This window comes from Mustela nivalis, assembly GCF_964662115.1.
Source record: "Mustela nivalis genome assembly, chromosome: 1".
In the NCBI taxonomy this organism is placed as follows: Eukaryota; Metazoa; Chordata; class Mammalia; order Carnivora; family Mustelidae; genus Mustela; species Mustela nivalis.
This window is the reverse complement of record NC_139020.1, coordinates 193,201,925-193,218,670: the sequence shown is the minus strand read 5'-3', so window position 1 is coordinate 193,218,670 and position 16,746 is coordinate 193,201,925. Positions and strand designations below refer to the sequence as shown.

Genomic DNA, 16,746 nt, shown 5'->3' with positions numbered 1-16,746 from the left:
TGCAGACTTTTTCCCAATAAATACATTACAGTACCATAATACTGTAATGTAAATACCAAAGTATTTTCCTTTCCTTATGATTTTCTTAATAACATTTTATTTTCTCTAGCTTGCCTTATTGTAAGAATCCAGAATATAATGCGTACAACATACAAAATATGTGTTAATCAACTGTTTATGTGACTGATAAGGCTTCCAGTCAACAGTTGACAATTTGTATTTAGGTTTCTTGGTAGTCAAAAGTTACATATGGATTTCTGATTGCCTGGGAGTTGGTGCCCCTAACCACTGTGTTTCCACTATTAACTTAGTAGCAAATTTGTACCTCTTAGTTGCATCCTTCCAATGGTTGCTATAGTGTAACAATTTGCATCTTCAACTTTTCACAACTCCCTCTCTCATAAGGGAAGAAACTTACAACAGTAGACTCCCATGCTCTCCTTCCGTCCTCTGTGCTACTATTATCATGCTCTTTACTCCGACGTATACTATAAACCCCGCACAATACATTGTTTTTTTATTTAGCTTAAAATAGTTAATTAAACAGTGAGGAAAAAAAATCTCATGTTTACCCACATAGTTTCCACTTCTGGCCCCATTTATTCTTTTGTATAGAATGAAGCTTGCATCTGGAATCATTTTCCTTCAGCTTGAAGAACTTTTTAAAAAATATTTTCTAAAGTGCAACTCTGCTGACAGTGAATTCTCTCAGATGTGTGTGTGTGTGTGTGTGTGTGTGTGTGTGTGTGTGTGTGTGAAATGCTTTATTTCCCTTCTTTGGAAGGATATTTTCACTGGATATAGAATTTTAAATGTACTTTTTTTTTCTTAATTACAGTACTTTAAACCAGTAGTTCTATTATCATCTGGCTTGCGTTGTTTCTGGTGGGAAGTCTTTGATAATTCTTACTTTTGTACTGTATATATGTACTTTTATTGCTTGCTTTTAAGATTTTGTTGTTTTGATTGATTTTCAGCAATTTTATTGTACTGTGCCTTGGTATTGGATTTTGGCATGTGGTTCCTGCTTGTGGTTTATTAAGCTTCTTAGATTGACGTGTTTATAAATTTTATCAAATTTGAGATATGTAGCCACTATGTTTTCATTTCTTTTCAGTTTCTTCCCTACTGCGCATGATTCTGGAATTTCAGTTGCACATATATTAACCTGCTCGATATTTTCCTAATGGTTACTAAAATTCTCTTTCAAAGCTCCTTTCTCTCCCCCCGCCCCTCTTTTTTCTCTCTTTCGATTTCAATGATTTCCATTACTATATCTTTAGGTTCACTGATCTTTCCTTCTGGAATGTCTAAATTGCAACTGAGCCAAACCCATCCATCCTGTGCCCCCCCCCCCCGTTTTAAATTTTTAAGTAATAATTTTCAACCCTGTGGGTTTTATTTGGTTTTGATTTTTTACTCAGTTTTTGGCATTTGTTATTAGTTGATAGTCCTGTCTTCATAATGTTAAAGTTTCCTTTAAATTATTGACTATATCTTTAATAATCAATTTAAAGTCATGGTTTCCAGTTGCATCATTTCTGGGTATATTTCTACTGATTGATTATTCTCCCTTCTTAAGAGTCACATTTTCATATTTCTACATCTAGTAATTTTTTTCTACTAAGTGTTGGCCATAATGATTTCATGATTGTGGGCATTGTGGTAAGTGTCTAAATTTGCTGTCTTCCTTTAAAGAGTATTGAGTTCTGTTCTGGTGGCTGGTTAATTTACTTATGTATGAGCTTGGCCCTTTAAATGCTTGGTTTCAAGCTTTGGTTAGGCAAGTATCTTTCAGTCTAACAGCTAGTTTGGTTGTAACTAGGAACTAGGCTCCTAACTAGGTTGTCCTAGGAATAACCTTCCTGGGGTTCCTACAAAATGCTCCAGGTGTTTTACAGAGAACTCTTTTCTGACTGGTTGGAACTTGTAAATTCCCAGCCATAGTTGAAGCCCAGTGGATTTTTTTTAGATTACAGCTTTATTGAAGTTCTCTGCCCCCCACCCCCGGCCCTTATAATTGTGCTTTTCCCAGTCTTGTGGACTCTCACCCTACGCATAATCATTTTAGTATTACACCAAAGACTCAAGAAGTCCTCCCTCTGAATTTCTGGAGCCCTTTCTCTGTAGAGCTTTCTCTCTCCAGTGCTCTCCTTGAAAAATTCCAGTCACCTTAGCCTCCATAAATTCTGATCAATTCCTCCTCAATTCAACATAGCTACTAGGGCTTTGCATGGGCTCAGGCTCCCTACACTGGGGTCTTGTAACTGCCTCTGGGCAGACTATCATGAATATCACCTCACTTTTGTGCCTTCTAGGAAGTGAAGTCTGTATTGATTGTTGACCAATATGAAAGGACTTTTTGGTGTGTGTTCTGTCCACTTATTTCCTTGTTTGTGTCAAGAGGGCTAATCCAATACTAGTTATTCTATTGTGACCACAGTAGAAATTTAGAAATAAAAGATGATGATGATTAGTTGATTAGTTTGTTTTATCTTCAAGATTATTTAATTACATTGTTTCACTTACTTATTCATATTCAAAATTAACAAACATATTGGGTTTAAAGATTACTGCACCAAAGAATAATGCTAATCTCTCTTTTTTTAACTTTTTGAGACAGTGACAGCTTACTAGATAGGATACTGAAACAATTTTTATTTAAGTGTAATACTATACTTAGTCAGTTTATTTACAAGATAACCCTATTTATGCTTCTTTTTTTGTTCCTTGATCATGTTCCCTAACTTATGAATTCAATATAAATGACAGGATTTTGTAGCTCAGGTTTTGGCATTTGGATTCCGTTGAAGTATATGTTTTAAAGTGAACTTCCGAAGCATATTAACCTCTTTGAGGTTTGGGCCCAAGTGTCACTGGTAAGATCGGACTTTTTTAACTAAGAGAAAGAAAATCCTGTAATAACAAAAAAAGAACTAGGAAATAAAGATATTTGTTAAGAGTTACTCTAGTTTTATGACTTAATTATAAACTAATCAAAACCATGAGAAAATTCCACTGTAAATACACATGGACTTCAAAATTTTAGGAACATGTGTTTGGCAAAATATGCCTAAAGATTGCCAACCACCAGATTTGGGGGGTGGGGAGCAAAATGTATTTTGAGAGATCAGCAGTTCTCGCGTATTAATAGGTCTCCTTCTTTCAAGGTATGACCAAAACAAGCCTGAAGTAGTGTGGTAGTCAGTGTGTCAGCGGGCTTGAGGGAAGGACAGAGCTCTCTTCTATTCTACTGCCAAGTAAACCACTTACATTTTAGTTTTATATTGGATTCCCTTCATTAACCATTCATAGGTTATTCTAAGTTGCTGTTTTTTTGTTTTGTTTTGTTTTGTTTTTAGAAAAAAGACTAATTGGATTGTATGACTTGTTTATCCCATTGGGTCAGAAAATATGGTCTTGAGTCAGTCTTACTTTCCCCATATTTGGAATGTAAGTGACTGTATCTGGTCCCTGGAGTTATGTGAGAATTTCTCATGAGGGAAGATGTGTTCAGAGGCCTTTACTCCTGGCCTGGCTTAGACTAAGGCCTCAGTATGTGCAAGTTCTCATTGTTAGTAAACAGCAACCACTCTTGACTTGCAAAGGGCTCAGATGCACCAAGAGAACTAGTATCATTCAACTCATGGCTTTGCCAGTTCTTTCTCTTTCTAGGGGAACATAAAATATATTCATTGATGGACCAAGGTGAAAACAACATCAAATAGAAGGAAATACTCATAGCTTTTTCCTAGAAAAGAACTCATGAACTGGAATTACAGATAAGAATCACAGGGTGGGAAGTTTCCCGAAGGATCTCCTAACTGAGAACACCAACAGAGGATTGATTATCTGTTACCCACAGCCCATACCTTGACCCGCAAATGTTTATTTAACGTGTTCACTTCTGTGAGGTACAAGCTTGACAGATAAACTACAAAGTCTCTGACTTTTACTTAATAGATTATAATGGTTTTCATATGCAGCAGGAAAGGGAAGGACCTTTAAGCTGTAGATACCGAGATAGAGATCATCTGTCAGTAAACGTATAACTTACCAGGTTGGCCACTAAAGACTATGGCATTGACACGTGGCCCATCCTTTGTGAGTATGCAGAATATGTGTGCACTTTCTCTCCTGGCCCCTTTGATTTTTTTTCTGTGTAAAATTCTGTCTGTATAGATCTTTTCCCACTGGAGACATGGAGGGTGACTGGAGATTCATTCACTTTATAATTAACAAAGGATGTGTATTGAGGGGAGGGTTCAACTGGTCATCTTTCTTAGAGGCCTAATATTTCTAGTTAAGTTGCTACACAGACTTCTTTGTGGTTCAACGGTTTGGCAAACCCCTGCAAACTCTCTCTTGGAAGACATCTGTTGAGTGAAGTAATGGTTTCATTGCAAACTCTTGAGTTTTCATTAATTTTCCTCTGTGGGTTTTCAGTGTCTCCTTTTGTGGGGAGAGTGGGAACCCATTCATCTCTTTTGGAGGGTTTCAAGTTCTTTGGCTCATCATCTCCCCTGGTAAGACCTTCCTTGGAGGACCATTCTAGCCACCACTGACCCTTCTGGTTCTCTGAGTCTGTGACCTGCCAGATGGGCTCTCTGCTTCCAAACATCAAGGCCCATATCTCTCCCAGGTGGCTGCAGATCCAGGTGATGGAAAGCTGAAAGAAAGCATCATTACCTTCCTGTGTTGCACCCCTGTTGGTACTTCTTCTCCTACATCCCTTTCTCCCCCAAACTTCTCAGTACAGTGTCTCCTTATAAGGCCCTGAGTTGGCTCCAAGTTCACAGTCTCAGAGGAATTATATGACGTGCATAAATTATGAAACATTTTTGCAAATTAAGTTTTAATTAAAACCAGCAGCTTAGAGCATCCAACTGGAAGCAGTCACAATGTTGAAAAGTGACACTGGTAGGGTGGGAGTTCAGGAGAAGGTCTGAGTGGGTTTGCATCCTGTTCAGATAGTTCCAAAATAAATCCTGCAGAAAAGAGCTTCCTTCCCTATCAGATCCTCCTAAATCTGCACTGATCCCTGGACTGCCCTGTTGACCAACATGGTTTTCAAACAGCAAAGACAAATGCATCATGGTGGTGGTTTTATCTGGACTTCGCCAAATCCACTTTAGATTCTACCAATGCATGTTCTCACAGGAAACCGGCAGGACCTTGGGCTCCCCCACATTGCCAGAACTCCAGATAATTTTTCAGCAAGATGACCACACAAAATAAAGCTTGAAGAATGACAATTTTAATTGGAAACTTATTTTTCCGATACAATGCAGAGTTCGAGCCTGATGAGAAATGACTTCTTATTGTGAGAATTTTTAGAACATTATAACAAGCAAAATGTCTGGGGCTTTCCCCCAGCTGATAGTCCTTAGCTATATGTAATGTGAGAATTGTTCTGGTCTGCCCATTAATAATCCACATTTCCCAGCGTCCCCAAAAATGTCTACCATCAAGTGAATAATTTATGCAGGATTGCTTTTCATCTAGGCAGGGCTCTACTGCTGGAACAAAAACACGGTGGGTTTTTTTTTTTAAAATCCAAAATTAAGTTTGAAAAATCTGACCTTTAGTTATCAATCTACTTCTTTTCCACTAAATAACCTGGAGGTGCGAGTCTATAGTAAGCAACGCACTGCTATTTGGAGGCCCACAACAGAGTGAACCCTTTGGCCATTTGGGGATTTTGAAGTAGATTATCCTCTCTCTCTCTCTCTCTCTCTAACTCATTTGAATTATGGAAAAAGTTCATCCATATAATCTAACCTTTAAAAATTACTGGAAGATTTTTTAAGATGATAATTCATAGCTCTGGCTTAGGGGTGGCGAAGTGAACATTGGAAAAAGAGAATCCTGCTCAGAGTGTAAATTAGGACACCATTCTAGAAAGCACATGGACTGAAATATGCAAGGCCCTTTAACTAATAATTCAGCTTCTTGGAAAGTTGAGAGTGTGTGCAACAGTTTTACTACAAAGATGTTTATTACAAACATGTGTCCACTACAAGGATGTTTATTGCAATCATTTACTTTAGTGACAAGGAGAATACAGCATACATCGTTCATAAGTCATTTATCATATATTCTAATACTGGAATACTGTGTAGTCATTTAACATAATATTAATTGAGGACAACAGTGGATGTCAGGGGGACAAATGGATGCTAGTGTCAGAGGTGGCCTTAAATTCTCCTTTTGCCTCCCTTCTACATCTAATTTTCTCCAGGGAACATGCATTACTGATATGATTTTTGTTTTAAAGAAACATTTTGAAAAGCAAGTGTGTTGCAAAGAAAGGTCTTTCTATCCATACTTTTTTTTTTTTTTTTTTTGCTTTTAAATGCACTACTGGAAAAATAAGTTAAAATTCTATTTGTACCCCAAACTAGATATTGAGAAATCATTAATAAATTGTATGTGGTCAGATCAAAGAACACTCAAACTGACAAAAGCAACAAAATTTGGATTGCGGAGATAATCATTCTCCCTGTGAGTCGTTCTAACAGGGCTTAAAGGACTTCCAGGATGTGAAGCAAAAATTCCAATGGGAACTTGAATAGGAAAATCAGTTATGTTTATTTTCTTATTGACCCTCTTTTTATTCCTGTCTTCAGTCTGCAGGGTTGTCTCCGTCTACCACTGTCATCCTTCCCACCCTCTCCCCTCTCATCACCACCATGAGCAGGGGAGCACCACCATGAGTTGAAGCCATGAGCCCGGAGAGGGGTGGCCTCACTGAGGGGATTGTAGAATGAGCAGAAGGGTGCCCACATTTCAGGAGGAAGAGAAGTAGAGGAAGTAAGACCATAAAAGATGTAAGAAGTAGAGGAAGTAGATAAACTGAAAGCCAGGGGAGGAGGAGATTCTGAGGAGTAGGACAATGACACAAAGAGATACCATTTTGTCTCCCGACTCTTCTAACATTGTCATAAAGATCAAAACATGATGCTGTGTTTTTGTGAGGAACTTTCACATATGCCATCGGAAATCTTTTGAGGCAGTTACTTCTGAGAATTATTGAAGTTGAGCAAAAATACAGAACTTTCTGAGGAATCCCTTGATTTGTGCAAGTAAAATCTAGTCGTGAGCAGCCGTGGTGTATCCTAGAGATGACCAGCTACGTGTATCTATGGGAATAATGGGAACCCCGGTCTCTTAGGTTGTCCCTATGGCTTCTACTAAGCTGGAAGCCACTAGAAGCTAAGTCTCCTGGATAGACATGGGGCTCAAATGATGCCATGGGCCCTGAGTTCTGCCTCTGTGACTCCCACCTTTCATACTGTTGGCCTTACTCTCTGGTCCCATTTGGTGCACTGTTCCCAGAGGTGCATCCCCTCAGACTCTAGTTGAGAGAGGAGAGGGAAGAGGAGAGACATGGGAAGAGGGATATAATTATTGATTACTCCTATATAAGTCCTTACTAGATCAGTTTAGGTCATTTGTCCACTCTTAGACATTTGCTGTAGCCAGGGGAGAGCAATGAGTTGGTTGGCTTAGGTCTTGGCACTGTCTACATCAAGGATCTTGGAACAGAGCCTTACCCAAAATGTGGGAACTACTACAAAAATAAGGGGCTTATTTTGAGAGCAAAGAGATGCAATCCATTGTAAGAGTTACATACTGCATAAGACACCTCCTCCAGGCTTTGTCACTCCTCTACATAACCACTGTGAAAAAGCAATGGCCCAGTGGGGAAGACTGTGACTTCAGGTCCGTGGGCTCGTTCATGGACCATGAGGTACTTGGTTATTAGTGTAATCCCTCATATACTGTAAGTTTGGGGCCCACTCTGAAAACCACAGAGGTTACAAGGTCAAGGTCAAGGGGTAAAAAGAGTAACATTATGGGCCAGTGGCTGTTGTAGGTTCTCAACAGGTATTTATTTCATGTAATCCTCCCATGAATTCCTTGTAGTAGTGTTACCATTACAGTCTCACAGATGAGAAATCCAGAGCCCTAAGATAATATATTATTGCCCAAGTCCTCACAGCTAGGGAATGGTAGAGGGAGGATTTGATACCTGTCCTACCAGACTCTAAGGCTCTCCCTGCCTCACCCCTTCCTTCCCGCTCCCTTTCCTTCTCTCCTTTTTCCTCTTCCCCTTCCAGCCTCCCTTCCTTCCTTCTTTCTTTCTTTCCTTCCTTCTCTCCTTCCGCTGTCCCTCCAACAAATAGGGACTAAGTGATTAACAAGGGCCAGGTACCCTACAGGTATAGTCTGTGGTAATCAAACCATGAATACAGTAGATGTGGGTCCTGGATAAATCTTAAAATCTTCTGTGGAGAGGTAATTAAAATGTCAACAGGAAGATTCCAGAAGGTGATACATGCTAAGGCAAGAATCAACAAGATGAAGTCATAGAAAGATGCTTGGTTGAGACAGGGCCTTCAGTCAGGGGAGCGGCCACCAGAGCTGCCGTCGGACAGATGGGTAAGAATTGGTGAGGCCAGGCTTGTTGGGGGTGTCAGGGAATTGGCATGGCCAAGGGACAGAGCATTAGGTCACCAGAGCATAGCCACACACAGCCTCTGAGGCAAGCGAGGGCTGACAGAGTACCAGGTTTATACGTTTAGATTATTCTGGATGTAGTATAGAGATGGGGCTGGGGGGAGGAGTCAGAGCGAGGGGACGGAGAGCCACGGCGGTGGCTTGGCATGGGTGGCTGAAGCGGCTGGATGTGGGACAGAAACCACCCAGCCAGACCTCAGCTCATCAGAGCCCTTCCGTCCTTGGTGTGCAGGTTTTTGAGTTTGAGCCAATTAGCAGAACTTCCTCTGATACATACGAGGAATAGGGATCTTTACCCACATTGCTTAATGAAGAAGAATGGAAGATTGTAAATGCAAACACGCACAAGAAAAATAAATGAACACAAGGAAACGTTGCAGCAAGCCGGGATTTATCGCTCATTCATAAGGCCTGAGGCAAAGGGCCAGTTTTACAAATGGAATAAACATATGTAGACCAGGCTTTTTGGGTTTTTTGCCTTTTTTTTTCTTTTCTTTCTTTCTTTCTTTCTTTCTTTCTTTCTTTCTTTTTTTTTTTTTTTATTTACACATTTGGCAGGAGGATACTTTGTTTCCCATTTGGTCTTTACATATTTCACAGTGGAATGTGTTGTTTTGATCAATAGTTCTTTAATGGGAGTTTTATTTTTGAAAAGGAGTCCATTCAACTCTGGAACTTCATTGAGCAAGAATGATGGCTGGATGTCCCCTCCGTTGCCCCCATGACTCGGAGCAGAACTCTGAGATAGAAATGAAGTGAACAAGGATAGTTAAAACAAAAACACGCCGTTCCCTTGGTGGAAGCACTGTCTCACTTAGAAGCACTTTTATTGAGCGTCAGGGACTCAGGGCTCTCCGATCTCCCACTTCCCCCATGGCTCCTCACCGCTTTTTTTACTGGTTCCCTTCAGCTTCCAGACCTCTACCTGGTGGAATGTTCCTGTTCTGTCCCTGACACAAGCTCTCCTCTATCTGTGTGCACTCCCTGAATGACCTCGTCAGAATACTGATGGTGACCATGCTCCCCACCCTACGCTTCTGCCTGCAAGTCTAAAAGACATCCCAAAATTGTCAGTTGTAGACAAAACCCAACTCTGGAGAACTTCCCTCAAATATTCTCCCCCCTTTGTCTTCCTCTTTTCAGTAAATGGCTGTTCATTTTTGCATTCGCATGGACAGAAACCCGTGGATGCATGCTTGATGTCTCTCCTTTCGTATTACCATATCACTCTCTATTGAGTCTACTCTGAAATAGATCTAAGGTCAGACCACTGCCCATCACCTCCACCACTAGCACCTTGATTCAGTTCTCCATTATTTCTCATCTGGATTATTCACTGCCCTTCCTACTGGTCTCCCTTTTTAAATCCTATCTTTGCTGTTTTCTGGCCATATGATGTTGTAGTTCCATCATCTATAAAACTGAGGTAATGATAGAACTTACCTAATAAGGTTCCTGTGAGTTTTCAATAAATTAACATAGGTGAAGCAGTTAGAATGGTGGATAGCTGGCCATAGCTGTTATAATTACCTGTCATTACTGCTGTCCTCACCATCCTAGTGTGTGGTTTTCATCCTCAAGATGACCTCATAGCCCAGAATGACTGCTGGAGCACCAGCCATCACAGGTGCCTTACTGGCAGCAGGATGGAAGGAATCCTTTTAAGGACACTATCTGGAAAAGCCATATCCATGAATATCTCACTGACCACAGCTGAACCACTTAGCCACATCAAACTCTAACAGGGTCATATAGCTATCCTGGCTAAAAGTTTGGTTTCTGTTACCAAAAAAAGAAGGGCAAAATGGCAGTTACCACAAGTAGGAGTCACTAGACCATGAATGGGAAGCATGTGGTATTAGGAGGGCATGTGATGAGGGCATATGATACAAGAGGTCAGACAAGGATTTTCTGAGGCAATGATAACTGACCAGAGAAGTAGGCATTTGCTAGGCAAGCAGGGAGGGGTATGAGGGAGAGTCCCAGGATGAGGAGAGAGTAAGTGCAAATGTCTGCAACAGGAGAAGGCATGGTAAATATTTATGCTACATGGTTACATCATGCACCACATGCCGAGAACTGTGGTAAGCTGGATTTTCTGTCTCCATCCAGACTCTCCCACCAGGGGTGGTGCTGGAATTTCTCATTCCCCTTTCCATTATGGGAGATGCCCAGATGGAAAGGCCTGAGAAGTCCCCAAGTCCTTCAGGAGCTTGGGTTGGTGCTAGTACCCTTGGTCTGCGGGAGGAGCGGCACCTTGAGCCTGATGGTTAGAGGAGAGGTGAGGCTGCCGAGAGGCTTGACTTTGACCCTCAGCTCAAGCATTTCCTGCCTCAGTGACCTTGGCAAGGCACTTAGCTATTTCAACTATTATCTTTTCCTCATCTATAAATGGGATGATACTATTGTCTAACCTGGAGGTCTGCTGTGAGGACCAACATCCCTCAAGATGAAAAGCGCTTAGCCAAGTCCCTGGTCCGTTGAGAGTGTCCACTGAAGAGCAGCTTGTGCTGTTTTTATGTTGTCTTCATCTTCATCACCTCCCCTCTCTGTTCTCTTCCAGTTGACACTTTCTCAGTTTTTCCACATTCAAGTGTTAGGTATCTCATGGAGGCATCCAGCGCCCAGCTTTTCTTCGGGAATGTGGGAGTCCAGAGCCTAACACTACTTCTTTCTTCCTTTACCCTTCCTTTTAAAAAGTTACTGGAGGGTGTGCACTTGGATAGAGAATAGTGCAACTTGGGGCTATGCAGCCTGGAAGGAACCTGAAGCTGCCCATGCAGACCCTTCTATAGTGTGAAGAAACAGGTCCAGAGACAGGAAGCCTGGCTAATCATGCCAAGGTGGCTTTTGTGAAAGAGACATTGCCTCAGCTTAGAGAAGTTCCCAGGCTGGTTTTATGTGCATCCCTGGGTCCGTGAGATGGTCTGCTCATATATAGACATCCATGTCAGACGTGGGAATCTGAGAGTTCACGTCCATCCTGTGGTCAGAGACATTTCTTTTTCTCTTGACAGCTGTCAGCTTGGGTTCTCAACATGGTGTGTTTGTGGAGGTGTGTGGATTCAAGGTGGTTCGCCCAATTCTCTTTCCCTAACATGGGCATGCCCTAGTAACAAGGTACCTTCTTCAGCGAGGCAGACACCAGTTACAGGCACAGCTTAGAGAACTTCGTAGACTTGCAACGGAAGTACCCTCCTGCCCTCATGGAGCTTGTGACCTAGCAGGGGAGAGACATGAAACAAATAAATGACATAGAAATCATAGATGTGCTCAGAACTACAAAGAAAAAGTACAGGAAGACCTTGAGAGATCATCATGTCCAGCGATAGGGTCTGCCATTCCTTGGTTTTTAGCCCACAAAGGACACTGCTATGTGGCTCTCACATTCTTTCCAACAAAACTCAGACATAACTTCAGAATCCTTCTCAACACAGCCCTCCAGACAGCCATTACTAATCAGTCAGACTTGGCTCTCAAGACAAAATGCATTGGCCATTCAAGATTTGGCCCATTTCCCAGCCCTCCCTCCACCATCCTTTTTTACAGACAAGCATCTGGCCAAAGGCTGGAAGGCACATGGCTCAAGACTCCAGCCAGAGGCCCCCAAGTGTCCAGCCGGTCAGGTTCCCAGCTCAGGCTCGTGGACACCGTTGGTGGCCATTGGGTGGATGGTGTGTCATCAGGAGAGCCGGCCCCCAAGCAGTAGCGTCTTGTGGCTGCTAGCGATCTGATCTAAATTTGCTGTGTTCTAATCTGAAGCTCCTTCTCAGAGGTCCAACCTGTTGAGGGCACTGCAAGCTCTAATTTCTGTTCCTTCAGAGCTCCGATAGGAAAGTGATTCTTTGTTCTCATGAGTTATTTCTTGAGGAAAATATATGTTTTGTGGAGAGTTTGAGGACAAGGACATCACCACAAAGGCCTACTCTCTCATTTTCCTTCTCATGGGCTTAAATGGGTGAGTCAAAAAGAGGTGTTTCCGGCTTGAATGAGATGAAGCTTCCAGAAAGAGAAAGAAAGGGTAGCTCTCCTTTCAGGGGCTTGTCAAGTCCGGCAGTTTGTGCAGGACTGAACCTTTGGTATTTATTTTACAGTTCATCAAACATTTGTAATTCTCAGCCCCCCACTGCCCCACATTTCAGATGACAAGCTGTGATTCAACACAAATGCTTTCCTAAGGAAACGTGCATTTATCATTCCCTTAATGTTCGTGTCTCTAACATTTCTTTTCTGTCGTATGAAAAAAATGTTTACTATTTAAGAGATCTTGAAGTGATCCCTCATTTTAGGCTGGATTTCTCACCTCTTGATACATATTTTCTGAACTCTTAAGAAGCACTAGAGGAAGGGCGCCTGGGTGGCTCAGTGGGTTAAAGCCTCTGCCTTCGGCTCAGGTCATGACCTCAGGGTTCTGGGATCGAGCCCCACATCGGGCTCTCTGCTCCGCGGGGAGTCTGCTTCCCTGCCCCCCCTTCTCTGCCTGCCTCTCTGCCGACTTGTGATCTCTCTCTCTGTCAAATAAATAAATAAAATCTTTTTTAAAAAGAAGCACTGGAGGAACTCACAGGCTTTCTTTTTGAGTCGTGGTCACCATAACCTTGACTAGAATGAAAGAATCAGAAAAGCATGCTTGTACTATTCCTGTTTCCTTAAATTGGGAGACCTTTTGGGATAAAATTGCTTGAAAAACGAGTGTTGGAGAGGTTGGGTCTGCCCTTCATGGACATCCTCCAAATTATTCTGGAGTTGTCTCTGAGAATCAAGGCATTTTGTTGGCTTGGGTCTATCCCTTCTGCCCTTTGCTGGATTCTGTCCACAGGTTCAGGGCCTTAGGAAGCCCTGGGCTTACTTAGTGCATATGAAGAAAGAACATTCTTCCCAGGGCTAAATGAATGGGAAAGGCAAAAGGTTCAAACAGGCCCCCAAAGTATCGGGTTTAGTTATCTTGCATTTTCCAGCACTTCCAGTGTTATAAACTCCAGAGAGACAGAAAAGTCTGCTAATTTCCTAGTGCTCGTGGCCTTTACTGTGTGAGTTTGGTCGAATTTGCACCTCCTAAGGCATCCCAGCTCTACAACTTATTATCGATGGAACATTATATAATCAATTAACCCTCTAATTTCCATTTTATTTTTCATCTATAAAATGAAGATAATGAAGGCACCTCTATCGAGTTGCTTGGATTTGCTGGGGTAATGCAAACAAAAGGCTTTAAATGGTGCCTGGGTGACGAGTTCACACACAATAAATGTTAGTCTCCACGATGAGAAGTCAGTCTTGAAAATGATGCAACTCCTAGACTTGGTACTTAACACATGGATAATGGAATTTCCATTTCAGATTAGAAAAATGCTTTTCAAAACACTGTATGCTCACATGGCAGGCACAAATACAGTGGCATTAAACCACAGCCTAATAGTCTCAAGGTTGAAAAATAGACAAGTATGTCTCATAAATGTTCATCTTTTCCCACATACCTATAATTTCAGTTTCTTGCCTCTACCATTGGGAAAGCCATTATGTCTTATTTTATGGATTAACTGACTGCCTTTTCATTGTTCTTCGAATACCGGCTTTATTTCAAATGCACAAACCCTTGTGCATGCTTTCTTAAGCACCAATAAAAAGAACAGTTAATGTGCGACAAAGCAAGAAAAAATGACTTTAAAAACAGAACATTCTTCGGATGGTCTTACCTTTATGTACAGAAGGGTTTCTCAGCGTTGGCACAATCGGCATGTGGGCTGAGTAATTCTTTCCCGCGGGGACTGTCCCCTGCGTTGTAAGGTGTAGAAGCAACCCTGGTCTTTACCCACTAGAAGCCAATAGCTCTCGCTCCCTCCCCTCAACAGTTGTGACAACTGCAGGTGTCTCCAGGCCATCCGCCTCCACTAGGAAACCACTGGTGTGCAAGAAGGAGGAACTGGGTCTTGGAAATGAATGTTTGGGGCCCCAGAACAGAAGAGCCTCAGGTCGAGCATGGCGGGAAGTTGCCAAACTGCCGGCCTGGGCGTGGTGATTCCTAAAACATGTGCTCACGGATTGTGTGTTGAGATTACGGATACAGAAAGCAGGTTGAATAATCAGTCCCACAGCATAATTTCGGCGAAATGACCCAGCTTTAGTTTTATTTCCCTTGTTTTTCTCCCAGTTTTGGTTTTTCCATTTGCCAATGGTGATCAAATGAAGTTTTACAGTTAATCTTGACTTTTAATGTAATGATTGCCTTTTTCTTTTCTTTTTGTCTTGTTTCCCTATTGTTTTTCAGCTCCCTCAGGCACAAAAGGTAAACTGTTTTCTGTCACATTGCAGTCACCTGCGGAACTCGCAAACTGTGCATGTCTCCATGATTTTGTGCATTCAGTGCTGTTTGTGACCAGTGAAATGGTTTTCCTCTTAATATTTCAAAAGCCTGAGGTTGGGCAGGAGCAGAAAGGCCACCAGACTCATCTGTCCACTGTCTCCCTGCCAAGTTTGTCCCATCAAAGAACCCTCTCGTGGCCAGTAGTTTGGGGACAACTCTGCACCCAAACATTTTGCTAAGAATTCTCAAATAATAGGTCAAGAGTAAGTTCAGCACATTCCTTCAAACACAGCATTCCAGGTCTTCCCTGAGGTTCTTTCCTAGGGATACAGCTAATGTGAATAATTTGTGAGACCCGGTGACTAAGTTTAGATGCTGGGCTGTTGAGTCAAATCTCTGAAGACTCGTGTGGGCTTCATTAATTGCAAACTCAATAGCTCCTTTGCTTGTCTCATTGCCTGTACCACCTGGAGAGCATTAGAGCAAAGTTCTTGCCAAAGCCAGACCCTTTCACTGGTCCTCATTGTCTGTCTGAGATGATCTGGTTTCACCACGTAGAATGTTCTCTGTCTAGTAAGAGTCCATGTGATTGCCCTGCTGGCTTTGCCGTGTTGTCCCCATGGCATGTCATTGTATCCTAAGGACAGTTACAGAAGAAAACATGACACGTGATGCCTGCTGACTGGTTCTGGGATATTTCACAAACACAAGCAAGATTTCCAGAAGACACAGCGATTTCTGGGGGCCAGATGTGGGTTGGTTTGGTTTCAAGAGTTGAGGTAAGGCACCTCCCGGAAATGTAAGCAGTACCTCCCAAGCTTTCCAGTTTGGAGCAAAGATGATTTGATTCCTTCCCGTTGAGAGAGATAGCACAACTGCTCTACAAAAGACAGTCTGTGCAGACCATATGGACAACCAGAGGCCTAGAAATCATTACACAATTACTCAAATATATTTGAGATATTTAAACAAGGCGAGACATGCTAGTGTGTGACTTGGCTTGTGGTAATGTTTGATTACACTTCAGTGGCATCACAAAAAGACTGAACACTTCATGAAAAGTTAAAGGATTTGAGGAGAACAACTGCTTCCAGAGTAAATATATGGTCAGAATTCCGCATTATCTGGAAGGATCGGCATCTTTAATAGGTCATGCTTTCTTAATTGCCCACATTTGAAATTCCTTTGTAAAGAGACTTAACGAAGTCAGTGCCTAAAACTGGACCGGCCTCAATGTACTGGCATTTATTCATCAAGTTTCCACTGATCCATATACAGAAGCACTCTGTCGTAGAAGATTCCTCATGAATTTGAGGTGCTGTCAGCCATGGGATTTTTAAAACAAGGTTCAAAACAAACCAACACAGGAATATGGTAAGAACAAAGGTTGCTGGGACATACGGTTCTTCAATAGCACCTGGTTCCCTGCTCTCTTCCCTCTTGTCACTCACATCACATGCCATACATGTAGAAAGTTTGCAATTGAGGAGGATGCCCCAGTGCCTTTGCAAAAGACGTTGAACTATTCAAGGACTTGCTGTGCAGCCTTCTGTCACAAGGAGTAGCTCTGCTCTCCACCCCTCGCAATTCCTCACCAGGGATACAAACTGTCTTTTTATTAAAACAGAGAAAGGTACTTACCTTAAAAATTATTAAGAGCCCTGCATGAAATGGTCTCAGAACTCCCTGGAGTCATTTCTGGGCAATTAAGCTCTTTGGAGAAGGAGTTTAAATATAATAAACCTTGGGGATCTGGGCTGGAAAGTGGTGGGCGGCTGAGGAGGGTCTCAGTGCAGGTGGAAGGCACCTCACCTCAGGACAGCTAGTCTCAGTGGCTGGTGGATGGGACAGTGCCTCTCACACCCTTCCCTTCTCCATCCCCAATGTTACTTCAGTGACAGTTACAGAACACTCTTCTG

At 42.1% G+C, this 16,746-nt stretch overlaps 1 protein-coding gene across 1 annotated transcript in view; it reads left to right on the top strand.

Annotated features, from left to right (window-relative positions):
• Positions 1 to 16,746, top strand: part of CACNA2D3 (calcium voltage-gated channel auxiliary subunit alpha2delta 3) — a 477,844-nt gene that overhangs the window by 212,890 nt on the left and 248,208 nt on the right. The window contains exon 5 of the mRNA XM_082725822.1: positions 14,792 to 14,809. Within this exon, the coding sequence (XP_082581948.1) occupies positions 14,792 to 14,809 (18 nt within the window). The remainder of the gene's footprint in view (positions 1 to 14,791; positions 14,810 to 16,746) is intronic.